We start from the raw sequence: 24,525 nt of genomic DNA, 5'->3' as shown, positions 1-24,525 counted from the left end.
ATTAATAATTAAATTTTTCTCCATTCAGAGAAATACAAATGTTCTATTCTACTGCATCTCTGATATCAGATGCTGTACATGTTCACAGATAAAGTGCATATAGGTTATACATACTACGGCTTTAATACAGTGACGTTAACAGAGGAGATTCTACACCAACAGATGAACAGTCAAGAATACAGTCTCACAAAAAACGTGTCACAAAAGTACAAATACTTTTCAGACCAATGCAACTTTGAGAGAATAAAAAAATCAGAGCATCCAGAATAATAACAAGATCATAGAAAGCAAAGAAAGACGAGCATTCAGTGGACAAATATACAAATAAATACCCATTTGATGCCACCTGTCTATCAGTCATAGGGTAAAGTTACATGGTGATGACATATTTCTGATGAAAAGGCAACAGTCCTTTCTTGGAGACAGTTCATTTGAAAAAGCTAAACGCCAATGTAGGACCACAGCTCATACTGCGTCTGGGTGATTATATACTGTATAATCAATATTTCCAAGGAAAATAAATGGCGATGTATTTGTAAAATCCCAAACATTGTTATGGGAGTTTGTGTTCTGTGTGAATGGAAAAGTGGCATATTGGACCGGAAAACTTTATATTTCGTTCAGTAGGATTTAATTGAAAAAAAAAAAAACGGGGATTCCATGGTCTCTCCTTTCCTCCCCTCTCTCGTGTCCACCAATGGCAGTTGAGAAAGTGACTGTTGCGTAAACAACAGCAACATTTAAAATAGGATCAAATACAAAGGGGACCTGGTTTGCAGCATACTTTGGCCTTCATAACATACATAGACATCCACTGTAGGGTAAATGCCCCTATATGCTGATCCTGGGTCCGTTTTTCCAGTTTCCCCACTAATGGTTAAGGTTAGGATTTGGGAGGGGAAGCTGATCCTACATCTGTACTTAGGGGAAACTTCACCCCAGAGCCACATCCACTCCTCTCTCCTGACTGCAGTCTCCACGAAACTCCTCTACCTCCAATCCCCTCTCCCCCTTCCCTCCAATGGGCCTGGCTGCTAGCTGAGAGGCTGGGGGGCGATGCTGGAGCAGTCAGTGACCAGCAGGCTCACGGTTGAGCTGCCTGACAGAGACACGGCCACATCCATGGTACCGGTCCCCGCGAGGCTACTGCTGGGGGCGCCCTGGACCTGGGTGACGGCGTGGGTACCCATGTGGCCCTGGAGCTGGGTGGGTGTCTTGCACTGCACCCCACACAGTTGGCACAGCAGCACCCCGCCGGCACCGGCCCCGCCGAACATGCCCCGTGTCCCGCTGCTCTCCTTCCACTCCTGGCCGTGGTGTTTCTGAGCGTGGACACGCAGGTAGGTGAGGGTGGTGAAGCCTGGAGGGAGACGAGAGGGAGGAAGAGAGCAGGAGGGAGAGCATTGAGAAATAAGAAAAGGTGAGGAACAAAAGATGACGAACAAAAGATAAGGACATGAAGAATGAGAGAGGGATAACTGTGTAACCACCTCTGTTACACAGGTATTCTCCTCTCACACATAAAAAAAATAACATGAAAGTCCACTCACTGCGGTTGCACAGGTGGCAGGCATGGTGCTGTGATTGGTTGTGGACCCTCATGTGATCGGTGATGTAGGCGGCAGAGAGGAGCTTGCCACAGATGTGGCACGGCACCTTCTCCTCATGGCGAATCAGGTGGGCACGGAGACGGTCCCTCGTGGCGAAGGCAGACGTGCAGGTCTGTAGCGCGCGTGCCCGCACACACACACAAAACCATTGGTGTATCTTGGACATTTGGAAATGTTTCTTTGCCATTATATTTTAGAAGCTAGGCAGGTCAATGTCATTAAATTGCCTATAAAACAATTCATACAGTGTATACAGAGAATCAAGGGACATACGACAGGAAACAGGGTTGAAAATAGGGAGAAAGAACAAGGCAAGAGTTAAAATGTCGTTGCCCACGGATTATGCAGTTTCGCGCAGATAGGTCATTCGGTGCCAGAGGAGTTAAGTGTTTTTCACAAAATCCAAAATAGTGTAAAATGGGTCCCTGAGTAAAATTTGTTCCTTGTGAGGAGGGACCTATGTACCAAATTTCATGACTTTAGGTCACACGGGTTGAGGGGCGTGACCTTTCAAAGTTAGCGTTTGAATCGCTGGTTATAGCGCCACCATCTGGCCATTCAGTGTAATTTTGTAAATTACTGATCTTTTTATGGCAAGACCCATCTGAGATATCGCGTGTGACTTACTAAAAGACAAATGGGCCGAGAAAGATTAATCGTGGGGGTCAAAAATACATGCAGAGAGTAGAAAAAGAGAGAGTGAAAGAGTTAAAGTGAGTTAGAAAAAAGAGGATTACCGGGCACTTGAAGGGTCTCTCAGTGGAGTGCACCTGTCTGACGTGACTGTTGAGGTGGTCGGGTCTGGAACAGACAGGAGAAGGGATTATTAAGACCCCACGTGTGTCTTATCTGTGTCTTATCAGTAATTTCTCATCGATGGAGCTACCTTTGCACTACAGACGTCAGTTAGAACTGAATTCTATTAGAACTCCAGACTAATTTCACAAAAATGTGCATGTACATATACAGTACCAGTCAAAAGTTTGGACACACCTACTAATTCAAGGGTTTTTCTTTATTTTTACTGTTTTCTACATTGTAGAATAATAGTGAAGACATCAAACTATGAACACATATGGAATCATGTAGTAACCAAAAAAAGCATTGAACAAATCTATGTATATTTTAGATTTTAGATTCTTCAAAGTAGCCACCCTTTGCCTTGATGACAGCTTTGTACACTCTTGGCATTCTCTCAACCAGCTTCACCTGGAATGCTCTTCCAACAGTCTTGAAGAAGTTCCCACACATGCTGAGCATTTGTTGGCTGCTTTTCCTTGACTCTGCGGTCCAACTCATCCCAAACCATTGAGGTCGTGTGATTGTGGAGACCAGGTCATATGATGCAACACTCCATCACTCTCCTTCTTGGTCAAATAACCCTTACACAGCCTGGAGGTGTGTTGGGTCATTGTCCGTATTGAAAAACAAATGATAGTGCCACTAAGCACAAACCAGATGGGATGGCGTATCGCTGCAGAATGCTGTGGTAGCCATGCTGGTTAAGTCTGCCTTTAATTCAAATAAATTACAGACAGTGTCACCAGCAAAGCATCCCCACACCATCACACCTCCTCCTCCATGCTTCACACATTGCGTGAAGATCACCCATTCACCTACTCTGCGTCTCACAAAGACACGGCGGTTGGAACCAAAAATCTAAAATTTGGACTCATCAGATCAAAGGACAGATTTCCACTGGTCTAATGTCTATTGCTCTTGTTTCTTATTGGTGTCCTTTAGTAGTGGTTTCTTTGCAGCAATTTGACCACGAAAGCCTGATTCACGCAGTCTCCTCTGAACAGTTGATGTTGAGATGTGTCTGTTACTTGAACTCTGTGAAGCATTTTTTTGGGCTGCAATTTCCAAGGCTGGTAACTTTAATGAACTTATCCTTTCTGCAGCAGAGGTAACTCTGGGTCTTCCTTTCCTGTGGCAGTCTTCATGAGAGCCAGTTTCATCATAGCGCTTGGTGGTTTTTGCGACTGCACTTGAAGAAACTTTCAAAGTTCTTGAAATTTTCCAGATTGGCTGACCTTCATGTCTTAAAGTAATGATGGATTGTCATTTCTTGCCATAATATGGACTTTGTCTTTTACCAAATAGTGCCATCTTCTGTTATACACCCCTACCTTGTAACAAAACAATTGACTGGCTCAAACACATTGAGGAAAGAAATTCCACAAATTAACAAGGCACACTTGTTAAAAGTTACACTTTTTTTTGGTTACTACATGATTTCATATGTGTTATTTCATAGTTTTGATGTCTTCACTATTATTCTACAATGTAGAAAATAGTAAAAATAAAGAAAAACCCTGGAATGAGTAGGTGTGTCCAAACTTTTGACTGGTACTGTATGTGTATGTGTGTATACTTCTCACAATTGAACCCCCCCCCCCCCCCCCCCCGCACCACCCAGTCATACCCCTTCTCACCGTGAGAATCCCTTGGCGCAGTGGGGGCAGACATAAGGTTTCTCCACCCCTCCTTGGTGTGAGCGTACATGGTAGCTCATGCGGTCTTTCCTCTTGAAGCGCTGCTGGCAGATAGGGCAGTGGTAGGGCTTTTCGTCCGAGTGGGAAAGCCGGTGGCGGTTCAGGTGGTACACGTCTCGGAAGGCCTTCCCACAGGCCTCACACGCATGGTTCTTCCTCACCTGGTTGGGGTTGGGTTGAGGCCCCAGAATCTGGTTCTAGGTTTGAGTGAAGAAAGGGACAGTTGGCTAGGGCTGGCTGTGGGGTCAGTGTAGCTACTCTGGTTACATTGCACAATAAAGTAGACGAGGAAAGAGAGAAAGGCAAAGGGTGCAACAAATTATTCTTCAATAATTATGACAAAACAGGCACCAACCAACCTGTACCATTGTCCCGGCAACCACAACTGCAGCTTGGAGCACCTGGGGCGCAGCCATGGTGACGGTAGCTGGGGCGATGGACACCGCAACAGGTTGGCCCCCCTTGCTTCCAAGTGGGGAGGGTTGGGGGAGGGATTCTGCGGGAGGAGGATGAGAGGGCAGAGAAAGGTGGAGGAGGGAGAGAGGGATTGTTTGCCGTTCTCCTCTTCCCTTGCTCCCATCCTCCCTCTCTCTGGCTGCTCTGTCCTTCATTTTGATGCCAGTGTGCACCGACTGATGGCGCCGGAGGTTGTAGTTGTTTTTAAACTGCTTGTTACATGTGTTGCAGATGTGTGTCGGCCGGCCAGGCTTGGAGACGGCCTTCTCTAAAGGAGAGAGGGAGAAAGAGAGAGAGAAAGAGAGAGGTGAAAGAGAAAGAGGAAAAAACAGAAGTGTGAGAGAAGGTAACTCCTGAAAGGGAACTAAGGGTAGAGTTTGTGGGTTGGATTCCTACATGGGCCCCACAATCTGAATAAGTAAGCTAGGTCCAAGAGGCATCTAAACAACTTCTACCCCCAAGCCATAAGACTCCTGAACATCTAATGGCTACCCAGACTATTTGCATTGCCCCCCCCTCTTTTACGCTGCTGCTACTCTCTGTTATTATCTATGCATAGTCACTTTAATAACTACCTACATGTACATATTACCTCAATTACCTCGACTGACGCGGTGCCCCCGCACATTAACTCTGTACCGGTACCCCCTGTATATAGCCTCGCTATTGTTATTTTACTGATGCTCTTTAAATATTTGTTACTTTTATTTCTTTTTTTAGGTATTTTACTTAAAACTGCATTGTTGGTTAAGGGCTTGTAAGTAAGCATTTCACTGTATTCGGCGCATGTGACAAATAAAATTTGATTTGAAATGTTTTGTAGCCTTTTTGTCCCATTTCAACAGAATTAAATGAACTTAGCTAGCTTTCGCCAGTTGCTGTACCATCAGAGAGAGAGGTGGCCAAAAATAGGTATTATTTTTGCCTCATTCACATTAGACCCGAGTCAAACTATGAAACCAGCGGCCAAATGATTGAAGACTGATAATTCTGTTTTCTTTGTGGAACGGGAGTTTTTATTAGAGTCAGTATAGCAATGTAATGTTATTGATTTGTCAGTTTCCCTAGCTAAATCCCTACTTTTAAAACGGACACAGTAATAAACAGCTCTACAGGCTTCACTGTCATGGTGCACCGTCAGTACACAACACTATGATCATCATGTCATAGCAGGATCAGATGGTGATAGCTGTCCCAGTAGGGTCAGACCGTCAGGAAAGACCAGTCTCCAGAGCTCAGGTGAATTTTGCAATATATTAACATCAGTGAATGATACAAAGTTCCATCTTGAGTTGATGGGTAGACCTACAGTAGCTACAGGACAGCAGTTTAAGATTAAGGTTACAGTCTGGGATCTGGGAATAATGGTCATTTCAATTATTGAACCATTATATTATCCAAGAAGAGAATCAATGTATAAATGTACACCAAGGTAATTCTTTGTCATGCCTCATCTTAGGAGGATCGGATGGTGACGGGTCTCAGCAGGGTTAGGTAGCCAGGGAAGACCAGTCTGTGACGGAGCTGAGGTGAATTTGAGCAGATACAACACTTTATTCTCTCTGTGCAGCAAACACTGGACAAGCCAGATACGTCAAAGATTGAAACTATTTTAAGGCAGTCTGGAAATCAACTTTGGAGGTTTGTCAAACTGAGGCTTTTCCTGATGACACAAAGCATGTAAAACAAAAATGTGAGGAAGACCCGGTAGAAGATATTGATGATGATGAATGGATACAGATATGTTTGAATGCCCAGTCATGTTCATATAATCTTAGACATAAATTAGTGCAGTTTAAGACCATCCATAGAACATACTAGATGCCAGTGTAACTGAATAACATGCACTCAGAAATGTCATTCCTCTGCTGGATGTGTAAAACACAAAAGGGGACATATTTGCATATGTTATGGTCTTGTGAAGGCTGGCTGAATTCTGGCAGAGTATGTATTTTATCTCAGCATGTCTACAGATTCTCCCTTCTATCAGTTTTTGTTTGCTTGTAAATGTTGATTCTGGAGACTGTTTTCAAATTAAACTGTAACTAAGCATCTAAGAAATGCATTGCCATTAATAAAAATTACATTTTTTCTTTATTGAATACTTAAAACATGCAGTGAAGCCGCTCAACAACTACATCACATTAGTCATCTAACAGACTCCCATCCAGAGCGACACACAGAAGCAACCAGGGTCAACACCCTGCTCAAGGGCACGTCGACAGATCTCCCACAAGGTCAAAAACGGGAACCCGAACCAGTGCTCCATCTGCAACTGGCCAAAGCTCCCAACTGCCAGGCCACCAGCCCTCCAAGATCCCCCCCCTCAGTTCCCCAAGAGCTGCCCCTCAACCATCCGAGACCCCCCCCCAACAGTCCCCTGAGAAAATATTATAACACTCCCCACCCCCAAGTCCCCCTTGCACTTACAACCAACAAAATGAACAAAAGAGAAAGACAAAGGAAAACAGAAAATAACAATGCAAGAAACAAAAGAAATCAAGGACCACAAAAATCATAACAGCAAAGCCAACTAAATATGTTTGAGTGCATGTATGGCACTATTTATTAAATAATCTATTTACATGTGTGTGTGTCCATGTGTGCATTTGAATGAGAGTGTGTTCATATGCATGTGTACAAACACCTGCATGTCATTGCTATTCATTGGAAGGTTGGTTATCCACGATGTCACAATGCATGGCAGAAATGTCAAGTTATGTATCACCAGATTTATTCCAATATTAATGGTATACCGGGCAACTTTCATAAGGTCTGCATGCCATATATGGAATACAGTATGACAAAATGAGACTGTATTGAAAACATGCCCACGTCAGGGGAGATACCTATTTGGGCAATTTTTTGCTGTTGGACAGCTCAGTCCTGGCCCTGGGGGTCGACCGTCCATTGGGTTGTCACTCTGGCCTTGGCATAACACACCCAAAACCAATAATGAATGGGTCATATTGGATTGTGTAGAAATGCAGGAAATTAACTTTAGATGCCCCCGAAAAATATGAGGGAGGACCCCCAGACCACCCACCCGGTTATGCGCCCCCCCCCCCCCCCCCTTCTAAAACCAAAGTTGTGCCCCTGGTTAAAGTAATGAAATACCAAGAACATTTTCAAGTTTCTTAAAGTGCTGAGAATGTTCCAAAGCCAAGCAACTATCCTGCACCATTCCCAGAAAGCTGTAGGAAGGTTACATGCAAAATAACCACAGGACAAAAAATATATGGTTCTCAGAACATTATGTGCGTGCTGGGCAGAAACTATAATCTAGCATTCTTGCACTGCTCTCACCATCACAGATGTAGACAATCCACTCATTATTTCTTTATCTCTCTCACAACCTCTCTCTTTAGTCCTTCTCTCTCCCTCTCTTTCTCCACCACTCTCTCCCTCTCTGTCTGTCAAACATATGCAACAGACACAGGGAGTGTGAAAAGGACATTGTTTCCTGAGGTAAGAAATCCCATGGTTCAGGGTGGGGCTGAAGAGATATATCGGATTGTGTGTGTGTTTTCAGCTTTGATATGTAAAGAGAGGACATCAAGGTGCATCCGCTGAGTCTGCAGCAGATGTGACTCTTGACAACAAGAAAACCTCTCAATGCCCCTCCATCCCCCTCCTATCTAGTTGTTTATTGGGGATTCCATATGTGTTTATTGAATTGGAATAATATTGAATAAACATAGTGGTCCTCTGTGGCTCAGGCAGTAGAGCATGTAGCTTGCAATGCCAGGATTCGATTTCCGCTGGGACCACGCATTCAAAATTGTATGTGTGTCGCTTTGGTTAAAAGTGTCTCAAATGGCATATATTATTATTCTAATAAGGGCATACCACCCTGCATACCACTACTGGCTTGCTTCTGAAGCTAAGCAGGGTTGGTCCTGGTCAGTCCCTGGATGGGAGACCAGATGCTGCTGGAAGTGGTGTTGGAGGGCCAGTAGGAGGCACTCTTTCCTCTGGTCTAAAAAATATCCCAATGCCCCAGGGCAGTGATTGGGGACACTGCCCTGTGTAGGGTGCCGTCTTTCGGATGGGACGTTAAACGGGTGTCCTGACTCTCTGAGGTCATTAAAGATCCCATGGCACTTATTGTAAGAGTAGGGGTGTTAACCCCGGTGTCCTGGCTAAATTCCCAATCTGACCCTCAAACCATCATGGTCACCTAATAATCCCCAGTTTACAATTGGCTCATTCATCCCCCTCCTCTCCCCTGTAACTATTCCCCAGGTCGTTGCTGCAAATGAGAACGTGTTCTCAGTCAACTTACCTGGTAAAATAACGGTAAAAAAATAAAAATAAAAAAATAAAATATTATTGTAGACTGTGTAGAATTGATCAATTGAGTAAATTGTACCTGATCCTGCCTGTGTCTCAAATGGCACCCCCCACCCTATTCCATACACAGTGTACCACTTTGGTAGTGTACTATATAAGGAATAGGGTGCCTTTTGGGACACAAAACCTGCATTCTCACCAGGTAAAGGCTCTTCATTCAGGGCGGCTGTGTCCACTGTGGATGGGGGAGGGGCTATGTGCTCTGTAGGGGGGCTCTGGGCAGAGCCAGTCATGTCCGGAAGCAGCTCTGATTGGAGGGCTGTCTCAGACTGGGTCTGTGAGAGAGGAGTCTGGGGAAATGAGAGCAATAATTAGCAGCTGAGGACTTGAAAGTGGGATACCTAGTCAGTTGTACAACTGAATGCATTCAACTGAAATGTGTCTTCTGCATTTAACCCCTCTGAATCAACATCCACATCTTCCACGCCCGGGGAACAGTGCCTCGGTTACTGGCCCAATGCGCTAACCACTAGGCTACCTGAAATACACATCAATGGGGGATCATGCCCCCTTTGACCAGTCACCACACACACAAGCTCTTACTCTTGCCCTCATAAGTAGTACTACAACAAATCTGTAAAGGGCACAGTTCACAAGCTGTCAGTTTAAGACTTATTTGACATCACAAACATAATAAGCATGTGTATGATCCCAGGATCCCAAGTGCATTCACTTCTGCAGCCATAGCACTCTGATGAGTGAGACACTAAACAGAATGTGTATCTTTATTTCTCTGACACACACACTCAAACTTACCTGAAACAGAAAATTACTCCAAGAAGAATCCATTTTGAAGCACGATGATGTCAGATACTTTTATTCCAAGTGTCAAAACTAGAACTATATATCCCCCTGAGACTTGGGGCCAACCAACCATAGGCTGGGGCCAACTGATGAATCACTCCACCTGCTGTAATAGCCTACCTAGTTCCTCTCTGCAGTTTCAGTGAAAGTTTAAATCGCGGTGCATTCAATAAAATAAATGATTTAAGATGAATGATCAATTTTGAAAGGCTGTCAGCTATATGACAATATTATATGACAGTAATGATGTTAGACTAAAATGTTGTTATATGGTGTGGGACGAAAGGATGCAACATGACTAAAATGCGACAAAATGGTTGATGCATGCTTTTAATTATGCATTTACATTGTATATTTATATTATAGCCCAAGGAAAAATTATATTCTCAAATCGATGCATAAATTTGGTTATTGAAAATAAGGAAAAATATATCAAAAGTAATAATAAGTCCGCAGTTGTTTGTAAATGCGTGGAGGAAGAGTCATTTATTTCGATAGCTCCGAGAGGCCAAAGCGGTGGTGGATTCCAAAGCCTCGGTGTTGCGTAAAATCGTGTCCCTAGCTAGAGAGTCCCTGATCGGCCGCAATCCAAGCTTCGCCTCGGCTTTTCAAACGAGAGGATGACATCTTTCTTTTTTTCTATTTGTCTCTCCCTCCCACCCTCGCTGTCTGTCTTCCTTTTATTTATTTTTTTAAATCTCTTCCCTCTCCCCTCTCTATCTATCCCCCGCCGCCGCCTCCCCTGTTTAAAGGGGTAGTATTTTGTGTAGCCTATGCACCCTCCTCTCGGTTCTCGTCTCTCCGTGGCGTGCGCTGTTTTCAATAGACCCGTGCATCCGCCTTCTTGCCTCCGTCAGTTCGGCCGACAGATATAACTATTTTATCAACAGCTAGTAATGCAATAGAATTGCCAAACTCCAAACTTACATATCATAACATCCTTATAGTGAGATAATATTGAGAATACCCAAGAATACTACCTGACATCAAGAGAAACGTATGAGAGCAATAAAACAAGATCACACGCATCTTAAAGGTAAATATACACGCTGCAGGTGCAACAGCTTCATAGCAATAGGAATATATACATTTGAAGTCATAAGTTTACATACACCTTAGCCAAATACATTTAAACTCAGTTTCACAATTCCTGACATTTAATCCTAGTAAAAAGTCCCCGTCTTAGGTCAGTTAGGATCACCACTGTATTTTAAGAATGTGAAAATGTCAGAATATTAGTAGAGAGAATGATTTATTTCAACTTTTCTTTCTTTCTTTCATCACATTCCCCAGTGGGTCAGAAGTTTACATACACTCAATTAGTATTTGGTAGCATTGTCTTTAAATTGTTTAACTTGAGTCAAACGTTTCAAAAGTTAGCCTTCCACATTAAATTGGGTGAATTTTGGTCCATTCCTCCTGATAGAGCTGGTGTAACTAAGTCAGGTTTGTAGGCCTCCATGCTCGCACACACTTTTTTCAGTTCTGCCCATACATTTTCTATGGGATTAAGGTCAGGGCTATGTGATGGCCACTCCAATACCTTGACTTTGTTGTCCTTAAGCCATTTTGCCACAACGTTGGAAGTATACTTGGGGTCATTGTCAATTTGGAAGACCCATTTGCGACCAAGCTTTAACTTCCTAACTGATGTCTTGAGATGTTGCTTCAATATATCCACATAATTTTCCTACCTCATGCCATCTATTTTGTGAAGTGCACCAGTCCCTCCTGCAGCAAAGCACCCCCACAACATGATGCTGCCACCCCCGTGCTTCATGGTTGGGATGGTGTTCTTCGGCTTGCAAGCCTCCCCCTTTTTCCTCCAAACATAACGATGGTCATTATGGCCAAACAGTTCTATTTTTGTTTCATCAGACTAGAGGATATCAGACATCTCCAAAAAGTACGATCTTTGTCCCCATGTGCAGCTGCAAACCGTAGTCTGGCTTTTTTATGGTGGTTTTGGAGCAGTGGCTTCTTCCTTGCTGAGCGGCCTTCCAGGTTATGTCGATATAGGACTCGTTTTACTGTGGACATAGATAATTTTGTACCCGTTTCCTCCAGCATCTTCACAAGGTCCTTTGCTGTTGTTCTGGGATTGATTTGCACTTTTCGCACCAAAGTACATTAATCTCTAGGAGACAGAACGCGTCTCCTTCCTGAGCGGTATGACGGATACGTGGTCCCATGGTGTTTATACTTGCATACTATTTTTTGTACAGATGAACGTGGTACCTTCAGGCGTTTGGAAATTGCTCCCAAGGATGAACCAGACTTGTGGAGGTCTACAATTATTTTTCTGAGGTCTTGGCTGATTTCATTTGATTTTCCCATGATGTCAAGCTAAGAGGCACTGAGTTTGAAGGTAGGCCTTGAAATACATCCACAGGTACACCTCCAATTGACTCAAATGATTAGCGTATCAGAAGCTTCTAAAGCCATTACATCATTTTCTGGAATTTTCTAAGCTGTTTAAAGGCACAGTCAACTTAGTGTATGTAAACTTCTGACCCACTGGAATTGTGATACAGTGAATTATAAGTGAAATTATCTGTCTGTAAACTATTTTTGGAAAAATTACTTGTCATGCACAGAGATGTCCTAACCGACTTGCCAAAACTATAGTTTGTTAACAAGAAATTTGTGGAGTGGTTGAAAAACTAGTTAATGACTCCAACCTAAGTGTATGTAAACTTCCAACTTCAACTGTACATCAAAATAACCAAAATGTTTTTGTTTTCAATAGATTGTTAAGGCTAGAATGCACCACATTGAGGTTGGCTAATGTTCCAGAGATAGGAGTAAAATCTATCTGCATCTCTGTCTGTAAAAGAATGCTGCTGCGAATTTTACTATTGTAGGAGAGTTACAATGGTTATTCCATTAAACTTTAAATTACTGGAACAGTACACAAGGCAGAACAGAACACATCCAGGTTAATGGTCAGTGGCCCAAGCCCAGTTCAGACAGAAGGTGGAATCAGATCGCTATGATCTCCATGAACTTAACTTTCGGTTTATATTTTCATTCGTTGCGCTACTAGTACTGCTTATTGATGTTTAGGAGGCTCCTACAGTAGCTGGAAGATACCATCTTCTGTTTTTATTTAATTGAATGTATTTCGTAGCCCCCTTTCTTCTCAGTCCCTGAAAACACTGAGCGAGAAAGAAAAACTTGTGCATTGGAGACTGATGTACTCCTGTCCTGTCTTTTCATATCATTGCAGAGCTACATAAAAGCCCCAAAAGACAGCCTTGGTGTCGCTCTTCATTTCTGGGTGGTTCTGTGATAAGTACACTGAGTGTACAAAACAATATGAACACTGTTCTTTCCATGACATAGACTGACCAGGTGAAAGCTATGATACCTTATAAATGTCACTTGTTAAATCCAGTTCAATCAGTGTAGAGGAAGGGCAGGAGAGGTTATATAAGGATTTTTAAGCCTTGAGACATGGATTGTGTATGTGTGCCATTCAGAGGGTGAATAATGGGCAAGAGAAAATATTTAAGTTCCTTTGAACGGGGTATGGTAGTAGGTGCCAGGTGCACCGGTTTGTGTCAAAACCTGCAACTCAGCTAGGTTTTTCACACTCAACAGTTTCCGTGTGAATAAAGGGTCCACCATCTGAAGGACATCCAGCCAACTTGACACAACAGTGGGAAGCATTGGAGTCAACATGGACCAGCAGCCCTGTGGAACCCTTTCGTCACTTTGTAGAGTCCATGCCCCGACGAATTGATACTGTTCTGCTGTGCGAATTTGCTGGATATTGGCGGGAACTGGAACATGCTGTCAGGCACGTCGACCCAGAGCATCCCAAACATGCTCAATTGGTAACATGTCTGGTGAGTATGCAGGCCGTGAAAGCACTGAGACGATTCCAGGAATTGTGTACAGATCCTCGCGACATGGGGCCGTGCATTATCATGCTGAAACATGAACTGATGGCGGTGGATGAATGGCATGACAATGGATCTCAGGATCTCGTCACGGTATCTCTGTGCAGTTAAATTGTAATTGTGTTCTTTTTCCATAGTTTAAACGTCTCCATACCATAACCCCGCCGCCACAACGCCATACATGTGTTCTGCGGTTATGAGGCCAGTTGGGCGTACTGACAAATTCTCTAAAACAACATTGGAGAGAGAAATTAACATTGCATTTCTCTGGCAACAGCTCAGGTGGACATTCCTGCAGTTGGCATGCCAATTGCACGCTCCCTCAAAATTTGAGACATCTGGTGCACCTGTGTAATGATCATGCTGTTTAACCAGCTTCTTGATATTCCACACCTGCCAGGTGATCTCAGACCAGTCCTGGACCTGGGTGAGTGTGGGGGGGGGGGCGCAGGGATGGCACGTTCTGTGGGAGGTGGTCCCCAGTGTGAACTGTTACAGTTCAGCGCGTCTCCTCTGTAGCTCAGTGATTTCCTGCTTCAGCTCTTCGATACACACTCTAGTCTACCTCTCTGCACTTTTCTTGTTCTCTTTTATAAATGTAGTTAGCCTGGCTTCTCTCAATGGAGCACACGAGAGCGGTTAAGACCTGCACGCCATCTGCTATCAAATTGTATTTATTACATTTCCCCAAAACAGGTGTATGCTTACTTACAAGCCCTTAATCAACAATACAGTTAAGAAAATACCTTAAAAAAAGTAAGAAAATAACAATTGCGAGGCAATATACAGGGGGTACCGGTACAGAGTCAATGTGCAGGGGCACCGGTTAGCCGAGGAAATATGTACATGTAGGTAGAATTATTAAAGTGGTAGAATTATTAAAGTGACTATGTATAGATAATATACATCGGCAGGGGCGGCAGGGTAGCCTAGTGGTTAGAGCGTTGGACTAGTAACCGAAAGGTTGCAAATAGTCTGGGTAGTCATTTGATTGGATGTTCAGGAGTCTTATGGCTTGGGGGTAGAAGCTATTTAGAAGCATCTTGGACCTAGACTTGGCGCTCCGGTACCGCTTGCCACGCGGTAGCAGAGAGTCTATGACTTGCGTGTCTGGAGTCTTTGCCAATGTTTAGGGCCTTCCTCTGACACTGCCTGGTATAAAGGTCCTGGATGGCAGGAAGCTTGGCCCCGGTGATGTACTGGGCCGTACGCACTACCTTCTGTAGTGCCTTGCGGTCGGAGGCCAAGCATTTGCCATACCAGGCAGTGATGCAACCCGTCGGGATGCTCTCGATGGTGCAGCTGTAGAACCTTTTGAGGATCTGAGGACCCATGCCAAATCTTTCCAGTCTCCTGAGGAGGAATAGGTTGTGTCATGCCCTCTTCACGACTGTGTTGGTGTGCTTGGACTATGATAGTTTGTTGGTGATGTGAACACCAAGGAGCTTGAAGCTTTCAACCTGCTCCACTACAGCCCGTTGATGAGAATGGGGGCATGCTCGGTTCTCCTTTTCCTGTAGTCCACAATCATCTCCTTTGTCACGTTGAAGGAGAGGTTGTTGTCCTTGCACCACACGGTCAGATCTCTGACCTCCTCCCTATAGGCTGTCTTGTCGTTGATCAGGCCTACCATTGTTGTGTCATCGGCAAACAATGATGATGTTGGAGTCGTGCCTGGCCGTGCAGTCGTGAGTGAACAAGGGGGCGAGCCCGTCAAGAAGTCCAGGATCCAGTTGCAGAGGGAGGTGTTTAGGTCCAGGGTCCTTAGCTTAGTGATGAGCTTTGAGGGCACTATGGTGTTGAACGCTAAGCTGTAGTCAATGAATAGTATTCTCACATAGGTGTTCCCTTTGTCCAGGTGTGGAGTGCAATAGAGATTGCATCATCTGTGAATCTGTTGGGGTGGTATGCAAATTGGAGTGGGTCTAGGGTTACTGGGATAATGGTGTTGATGTGAGCCATGACCAGACTTTCAAAGCACTTCATGGCTACAGATGTGAGTGCTACGGATCGGTAGTCATTTAGGCAGGTTACCTTAGTGTTCTTGAGCACAGGGACTTTGGTGGTCTGCTTGAAACATGTTGGTATTACAGACTCAGACAGGCAAAGGTTGAAAATGTCAGTGAAGACACTTGCCAGTTGGTCAGCACATGCTCAGAGTACCCGACCTGATAATCCGTCTGGCTCTGTGGCCTTGTGAATGTTGACCTGTTTAAAGGTCTTGCTCACATCGGCTGCAGCGAGCGTGATCACACAGTTGTCTGGAACAGCTGATGCTCTCATGCATGTTTCAGTGTTACTTGCCTCAAAGTGAGCATAGAAGTGATTTAGCTCGTCTGGTAGGCTCGTGTCACTGGGCAGCTCTCGGCTGTGCTTCCCTTTGTAGTCTATAATAGTTTGCAAGCCCTACCACATCCAACGAGCGTCGGAGCCGGTGTGGTACGATTTGATCTTATGCCTGTATTGACTCTTTGCTTGTTTGATGGTTTGTCGCAGGGCATAGCGGGATTTCTTATAAGCTTCCGGGTTAGAGTCCCCCTCCTTGAAAGCGGCAGCTCTACCCTTTAGCTCAGTGCGGATGTTGCCTGTAATCCATGGCTTCTGGTTGGGGTATGTACGTACAGTCACTGTGGGGACGACGACATCTATGCACTTATTGATGAAGCCAGTGACTGATGTGGTATACTCCTCAATGCCATCCAAAGAATACCGGAACATATTCCAGTCTGTGCTAGCAAAACAGTCCTGTAGTTTAGCATTTACTTCATCTGATCACTTTTTTATTGACCGAGTCACTGGTGCTTCCTGCTTTCATTTGTGCTTGTAAGCAGGAATCAGGAGGATAAAATTATGGTCAGATTTGCCAAATGGAGGGCAGAGGAGAGCTTTGAATGTGTCTGCGTGTGGAGTAAAGGTGGCCTAGTGTTTTTTCCCCTTTGGTTGCACATTTAACATGCTGATAGAAATGAGGTCAAATGGATTTAAGTTTCCCTGCATTAAAGTCCCCGGCCACTAGGAGCTCCTCCTCTGGATGAGCGTTTTCCTGTTTTCTTATGGCGGTATACAGCTCATTGAGTGCGGTCTTAGTGCCAGCATCGGTCTGTGGTGGTATGTAGACAGCTACGAAAAATACAGATGAAAACTCTCGGTAGATAGTGTGGTCTACAGCTTTTCGTGAGACTACCTCAGGCGAGCAAAACCTTGAGACTTGCTTAGATATCGTGCACCAGCTGTTGTTGACAAATATACATAGCCGCCACCCCTTGTATTACCAGAGGCTGCTGTTCTATCCTTCCGATAGTGTGTAACCCGCCAGCTGTATGTTATTCATGTCATCGTTCAGCCACGACTCTGTGAAACATAAGATATTAGTTTTTAATGTACCGTTGGTAGGATATACTTGCTTTTAGTTCGTCCAATTTATTTTCCAGCGATTGTACGTTGGCTAATAGCACGGATGGCAAAGGCAGATTAGCCACTCGTCGCCTGATCCTCACAAGGCACCCCGATCTCCTTCCGCGAAATCGTCGTCTCGTTCTCCTGCGAATGACGGGGATGAGGGCCTGTTCAGGTGTCTGGAATAAATCCCTCTCGACTCATTAAAGAAAAATTCTTAATCCAATTCAAGGTGAGTAATCGCTGTTCTGATGTCCAGAAGCTCTTTTCGGTCAAGAGACGGTAGCAGCAACATTATGTACAAAATAAGTTACAAACAATGTGAAAAAACTAACAAAATAGCACGGTTGTTAAAAGCCAATAAAATGGCAGCCATCCTCTCCGGCGCCATTATAGTTCTGTGTCTCTGTTGCTGAGCTCTACAGAGTGTTTGAGCTCCTCAACCTTCAGCTGTCGCTCCTGGATCATCTTCTGCACCTGTGCTTCCAGCTGAGCCCTCCTTTCTCCATACTTTTCCTAGAGGGACAGTGTGTTGAGCCTTGTAGTGTGTCTCAGTGCAGAACTGACTTACATATGCCTACAGAACATCTCCAGGAGTCTGTCATGCTTCTTACACATCCTGTCGTCCAGGCTCTCCATGGGGTCGATCAGCATGTCTCTCTTCAGGGCTGAGGCTGCAGGTGAGTCTCACAGAAAGAGGTTAGACACACCAGGAAAGAAAGAAGTGCCTTGCGCTTTGTCCCAGTGCAGACATCACAGGCCACTTCTCCAGACTTAATAGGGTGCTGGCCTGGGCTGCTGGTAGCTTTCCCTTAAACTGATTTCCTGAAATAAAAGTATCAACACAGATCTGGTCTCCTATCAAAAGTAATTTTACACAGTGGACACTGGCATATGTAATTGCTAACCCAGTACTTTCTGATGCAGGTCTTGCAGAAGTTGTGGTGACTGGCTCAGTGAACACGTCCATAGATAGAGCACTGGAACTGCTCTTCAGACAGCAGACTGCTGTAGGAAGCCATGTCTAGACAGAGACCAAAGATGAAATTATAAAGCTATATTACACAATTATAATGCATTTACTGGAATTATTGTTATAACTTGTGATAATACTTTGAATTAACACATCCAGCCTAGTTGAAGTGATCAATACATTAAACTGGATACCAGTGGAGGCTGCTGAGGAGGACGGCTCATAATGGCTGAAATGGAGTGTAATGGCGGGAATAGAGTGAATGGAATGATATCAAACACATGAACCCCAGGACCCCCCCCCCCCCCCCCCCCATTCTTTTGTTTGTTGATACCATTCCATTCCGGCCATTATTATGAGCATTCCTCCCCTCAAGTCTCCACTGCTGGATACCAACATTTCGGTGAAGTTCGTTTAGTTCAGTAAAACATTTTGCCTGTTTGACATTTCAAACTGAATAGGGACCAAACTTGAAATTGAATTTTATATTCAACACTCCTTGGCTACGTTAAAGTTTGATGTCAGATCTACTGAACAAAATAATAAACACAACATGCAACCATTTCAAAGATTTTACTGAGTTAATTCATATAAGGATATCAGTCAATTTAAATAAATCCATTAGGCCCTAATGTATGGATTTCACATGACTGGGCAGGGGTGCAGCCATGGGTGGGCCTTGGAGGGCATTTGCCCACCCACTTGGCAGCTAGGCCCAGCCAATAAGGAGGAGGTGGAGGTCCTGGGCTGGTGTGGTTACTTGTAGTCTGCGGTTGCAAGGCTGGTTGGATGTATTACCAAATTCTCTAAAATGACATTGGAGACAGCTTACAGTGCATTTGGAAAGTATTCAGACCCCTTGACTTTTTCCACATTTTTTTGTTACAGCTTTATTTTCCCCCTCATTAATCTACACACAATAACAAAGCAAAAACAGATTTTTAGAAATGTTTGCAAGTGTATTAAAAATAAAAAACAGAAAAATCACATTTACGTAAGTATTCAGACCCTTTACTCAGTACTTTGTTGAAACACAATTAGCAGAGATTACAGCCTAGATTCTTCTTGGGTATGAAGCTACAAGCTTGGCACACCTGCATTTGGGGAGTTGACACCAGTCTCAACGTCAACAGTGAAGAGGTGACTCCGGGATGATGGCCTTCTAAGCAGAGTTGCAAAGAAAAAGCCATATCTTAGACCGGCCTATAAAAAAAAAGATTAAGATGGGCAAAAGAACACAGACACTGGACAGGAACTCTGCCTAGAAAGCCAGCATCCTGGAGTCGCCTCTTTGCTGTTGACGTTGAGACTGGTGTTTTGCGGGTACTATTTAATGAAGCTGCCAGTTGAGGCCTTGTGAGGCGTCTGTTTCTCAAACTAGACACTAATGTACTTGTCCTCTTGCACAGTTGTGCACCGGGACCTCCCAATCTTTCTATTCTGGTTAGAGACAGTTTGCGCTGTTCTGTGAAGGGAGTAGTACACAGCGTTGTACGAGATCTTCAGTTTCTTGCCAATTTCTCACATTGAATAGCCTTCATTTCTCAAAACAAGAATAGTCTGACAAGTTTCAGAAGAAAGTCTTTGTTTCTGGCCATTTTGAGCCTGTAATCAAACCCAAAAATGCTAATGCTCCAGATACTCAACTAGTCTAAAGGCCAGTTTTATTGCTTCTTTAAATCAGAACGGTTTTCAGCTGTGCTAACATAATTGCAAAAGGGTTTTCTAATGATCAATTAGCCTTTTAAAATAATAAACTTGGATTAGCTAACACAATGTGCCATTGGAACACAGGAGTGATGGTTGCTGATAATGGGCCTCTGTACGCCTATGTAGATATTCCATAAAGAAAAATCTGCCGTTTCCAGCTACAATAGTCATTTTCAACATTGTCAATGTTTACACTGCATTTCTGATCAATTTGATGTAATTTTAAACGGACAAAAAATGTGAATTTCTAAGAGACCCCAAACTTTTGAACGGTAGTATGATTATTTTTTTTAACCTGTTTTCACTTTGTCATTATGGGCTTTTATGTGTAGATAGATGAGGATTTTTATTTTGTCCATTGTAGAATAAAGCTGTAATTTAACAAAATGTGGAAAAAGTCAGGAGGCCTGAATACTTTTTGAATGTACTGTATGGTAGAGAAATGAACATTGAATTGTCTGGCAACAGCTCTGGTGGAAATTCCTTCAGTCAGCATGCCAATTGCACGCTCCCTCAACTTGAGACATCTGTGGCATTGTGGTGTATGACAAAACTGCACATTTTAAAGTTGCCTTTTATTGTCCACAGCACATGGTGCACCTGTGTAATGATCATGTCGTTTAACCACCTTGATATGCCACACCTGTCAGGTGGATGGATTATCTTGGCAAAGGAGAAATGCTCACTAATAGAGATGTGAACAAATGTGTGCATAAAATGAGAGAAGCTTTTTTTGTGCGTCTGGAACATTTCTGGGATTGTTTATTTCACCTCATGAAACCAACACTTTACATGTTGCGTTTGTATTTTTGTTCAGTGTAATTAGCCTAGCACGCAAAGGCACACAAATGAGTACAAACATCAATCCCTGCAAACAAACTCCACTATCAACTCTCAAATATCTTATAGGAGTGCTGATCTAGGATCAGTTACACCTCTTCGATCATAACAAATAAGATTACATGGACAGGGAGGACTTGATTCTAGATCAGCACCTCTACGGGCCCTGGAGTGGTTTTCCCCAAGTGAATTTCCTTTTAAAAAGGATGCACAAAATGTCATCTTTACCTTACATCTTTCATGGTTAGTTACACCAACTAATGTAGTTTGTGGGCATTCCTTTGAACTGACACACAATCCAACCAAGTAGGTACAAATGAAGACAGCATCAGGAAGTCACTTTACCTTTTTTTATTTTTCAAAATGACTTGTGTTTCTGTACAACAAATTCTGTAGCAGACCGCCGCTCCACTTTGTATTGAACCTGAACGTAACTTGGCCTCCCTGTACAACAGTTCTATATCCCACCACACACATCCACTCCTCTTTCTATCAGATTCTCGCTCATCCCCGCCCCACCAACTGAGTTGTATCTCAATAGTCTTATGAGTCCCTCCCTCATCTCTCCGTTTGCAAAGATGTGAAAGGACAGGTTAAAGTGAATTTCCACCAAAGTCCTTTCACCTGTGCTGTGTTTCCTATATGCCCGGTAAAAGGGGATGAAACAAGGAAAATGAACTACTTTTGACTATTGAGACCCACCCCTAAGCGTACATCAGCACTACATATGGACAGCGACATCACATTGTCCCATCAGCTCGGTCTTCATGCGCTAGTCTAAAAATCACAGCCTCTGAAAACGAATCCAGCATGTTCCGTCGTGAACAACGTGTAAACTGAAGTAAACGACCCCAGACGTGTCGAGGTAACTTAGAGGTTAGAGTATCGAAATGCATCACTGGTGAACCAATGTTTCCCACCCCACCATTTTGTTGTAATGTTGGTGCTGTTCAGAGTTGGCAGTGTGAGTTTAGGAGCCAATGGTAGATGATTCTTCTACACATGGGCTCGGTTAGAATACTTTAAAAATGGCTCATTCCTTTCTTTTACTTGACTACTGATGAGTGGTAAGGTGAAAGCATAAGTGGCGACACTTAGCCTCAATCCAATTCTATCCAGAAAGAACTCCCGCCTTCCTTTCTGGAAGTTAAGAAACGACAATGTAATATTCATATTCTAAGTTATTTATAATGTATGCACTTCCTTTTTTTGGCTGTTTATATATTTTTAAAGACCAAATAAATTAAACCAACAAATTCAGAGTCTTTTTGGTGGGGTGTAGTAGTGTATAGGATAAGTAATGTAGTGTACAATCAACAAGCTTGGCTGGTCCGTATCAACATGAACCACAAGAAGAGAGGTACAATATGGCACAAAACGTGCTGGATTACAGAGGCTGACTTTAGGAGACACTATGGTAGATCTAGAGTTCAATATATTGACACATACAGCTAAAAACATGAACGGCCCCGTCCACATTTAATACTGGTTCTATAACACTACAACCTTTTGTGGCAATGCACTGCCCAGTAGACTCCGACCCTGAGACCAGAGGGAATGCTTGGGCAAAGGTAGTGTTTTTTCTTCTCTTTAAAAAATAATAAAAACAATGAATCCCCCCCCATAGCGCTCCATAACAGTAACATTGCTCTTACTCCCCACCTAGTGGTCAAAATTGGCAATTAAAACATTTAAAAAAATGTTTTCTTTAAACAAAATTAGTGTGTACAACAAACATTACAACTGCTCTAGTAGTAATAATAACAATAATAATAGCAAACATATCTATTTTCCCTCAAAACTATTTTCCAATTTCTATTCACATGGCAAAAGTATCATTATTATTACTCTACCAGCGTTTCAGAGTTAGTGCTTTTATGTACACTAAGTACAATGTAGGACAAAGATGTTGAACAGTGAACAATCTCCAATTTTACTGTCAAACTTCTGACAGGTATTATATACTTATATGCATTTCTATAAACATGTATGAATACAAATGCTTTCTGTACATCACTTTCATGCATTGAACTGTAATAACTGCTTTATGCACATGTACATTACACACACCTACCAGGCTGTGTGTCCAGGAATGGGTCAAGCGTGAAAAAACTAAGCGAGCATTCAGCGCTGTACCCACACACCCACTTTCAGAATGTTCACAGGGAAATTATTGCTCGGCAGTGGCAGAGTTGTCTTGGGTCAGCCGAGCCACCGGATGGCAGTGTTACATTTGTCATCAATTTGAAAATCCTATTACCAAAAAAACCCAACTTTCTGTAGTTGCCTCCCGAGGTTCAGCTCCTTGCTTCACCACAAATGGACAGTATATGACCCATCATTAACTAGTATGCTTCACATGTTAGTTTCTGCGTTATTTACATAGTTTACATTGTATTTTATAGCACCCTCTTTCAAATAGAGCAGTATCGCCACATCCATTCATTTCTCTCAGTTTGATGTCAGCAGAGAAATTGCTGTTAAAACTCCCCTTTCCTCCCACTTGTATCCCTTCCATCTGCCTGTGCAGACATAATACTCTATGGTGTCTGTCTACTCTAAGCAGCTAGTCTGCTCAACTGACCTCTACTGGTGGCCAGGCCAGTCGGACCATATTGTTAATAGCCCCACCCCCTCCCTCATCTAAACCCCTCCCCTGAATTTGTGAGAGATGACCTCTTCCAATAAAAACAATCCCCTTGAACAATAGGAACCGTGGACTTGCTTTGGCTCCACCCTTTGTGGTGGTAAACCTGTTAGCACCACCCCCTCCATGAACAAACACTCTTGCAGAAGAGAGAGCAGGGACATTCAACCCCCCCGCCCGCCCGCCTACACACACACACACACTACTCACTGCATAGCATATCTCAAACTACACCCTATTCCCAATACGAGGGTTAGGGTGTCGTTTCAGACGCAGCCTCAGAGAAGGGGCAGGCTTGGTTTGTTCTCTTACCGCGCCCCTTTAAGACTGAGGGGTGGAGCCTATCGTTGCCCTTCCCCTTTAAGAGTAGGAGAGGTGGGATCCATTGGAGATGTGCGAGGTGACCGAGGTGCTCCGGCTCAGACCCCCCTCGCCCCCCCCTGCCCCGCCGGGCCCCCCTGAGGCCGTCCTCCTCAGGGGCTGGGGGCTGTTCCTCAGGGCCATCAGGCTGGGGCCCCTGGCCACCAAACCCCCGTATCCCCCTCCCTGGGAAGACGAGGAGGAGGAGGAGGAGGGCGGGGAGGAAGAGTAGAGGGAGATGGGTGGTGGGGGAGGCGGAGGTGGCAGGAGAGCGAGGGACTGGGCTGAGGCGTGTTGGGAGAGGTGGTGGTGATGAACTCCTCCTCCATGGTGGTGGTGGTGGTGGTGGTGTCCTCCTCCCCCCCCACCTCCCCACTCTCTCTCCCTGTCCCTCTCACGGTCCTCGCGCTCGCGGCTCTCTCGGTACAGGTGTGGTGTGCTCTGGTGGTGGTGGTGCTGGGGGAGGTAGTGTTGTTGCTGCTGCTGGTGATGGTGATGATGGTGGGAGGATGAGGAGGAAGATGATGAGTTGGAGGAGTGGCCTCTACCACTCATGTTCATCTCACTATCCCTCCCCAGGCCGTGAGACGAAGTGATCGACTCGGCACGGCTGAACCCTCCTCCACCGCTGCAGCTGTTCTGGCTACGCCACGAAGGGGGTACCACCGAGTTCTGCACACCATGGCTCCAGTGGCTCCCGGAGCGAGGAACAGGGCGGGAGGGCCAGCCCCCGGGGCCAGAGGAGGGGCTGGGGTAGCCCTGGTTGAAGGCCTCGGCGGGGATGCCAGTCAGCGCCATGTTGCTGAAGCCAAGACGCATGCTCTCCGAGTCAAAAGCCTCGATCTCCCGAGCCTGGCGCTCCAGTAGAGTACGTATACGCTCTGAACGCTCGTTCTGCAGAGACAGCATCTCTTCCTCAATCTAAGAGAGGGGGGATGCAATAAGAATACAAACTGGTTGTGTCCCAATACAT

At 44.3% G+C, this 24,525-nt stretch overlaps 2 protein-coding genes across 3 annotated transcripts in view; both read right to left on the bottom strand.

The window, feature by feature from the left end:
- Positions 1 to 100: 100 nt before the first annotated feature.
- LOC129855686 (myc-associated zinc finger protein-like) lies at positions 101 to 10,759 on the bottom strand. Its single transcript, XM_055923607.1, has 7 exons — positions 9,674 to 10,759; positions 9,057 to 9,207; positions 4,468 to 4,832; positions 4,049 to 4,305; positions 2,348 to 2,411; positions 1,551 to 1,722; positions 101 to 1,360 (listed from the first exon to the last, which is right to left on the bottom strand). Exons 1-7 carry the CDS (start codon positions 9,704 to 9,706, stop codon positions 1,035 to 1,037), a joined length of 1,368 nt encoding a protein of 455 aa, XP_055779582.1. The 5' UTR covers positions 9,707 to 10,759; the 3' UTR covers positions 101 to 1,034.
- Positions 10,760 to 20,445: 9,686 nt separating this feature from the next.
- LOC129855677 (serine/threonine-protein kinase TAO2-like) overlaps positions 20,446 to 24,525 on the bottom strand; it is a 33,869-nt gene continuing 29,789 nt past the window's right edge. For both annotated transcript variants that reach the window (XM_055923588.1, XM_055923589.1), the window contains exon 20: positions 20,446 to 24,473. In XM_055923588.1, the coding sequence (XP_055779563.1) occupies positions 23,553 to 24,473 (921 nt within the window). In that variant the 3' untranslated portion in view covers positions 20,446 to 23,552. The remainder of the gene's footprint in view (positions 24,474 to 24,525) is intronic.

Source organism: Salvelinus fontinalis, chromosome 5 (assembly GCF_029448725.1).
Source record: "Salvelinus fontinalis isolate EN_2023a chromosome 5, ASM2944872v1, whole genome shotgun sequence".
In the NCBI taxonomy this organism is placed as follows: Eukaryota; Metazoa; Chordata; class Actinopteri; order Salmoniformes; family Salmonidae; genus Salvelinus; species Salvelinus fontinalis.
This window is presented reverse-complemented; position numbering and strand designations above follow the sequence as displayed.

Coding starts and splice junctions, on each gene's coding strand:
- LOC129855686 (XM_055923607.1), bottom strand. CDS start 9,706: ATGGATTCTTCTTGGAGTAATTTTCTGTTTCAG. Junction 4,833..9,056: donor GAATGAAGAGCCTTTACCTG/GTGAGAATGCAG, acceptor TCTCTCCTTTAG/AGAAGGCCGTCTCCAAGCCT. Junction 4,306..4,467: donor TTGCCGGGACAATGGTACAG/GTTGGTTGGTGC, acceptor ACTCAAACCTAG/AACCAGATTCTGGGGCCTCA.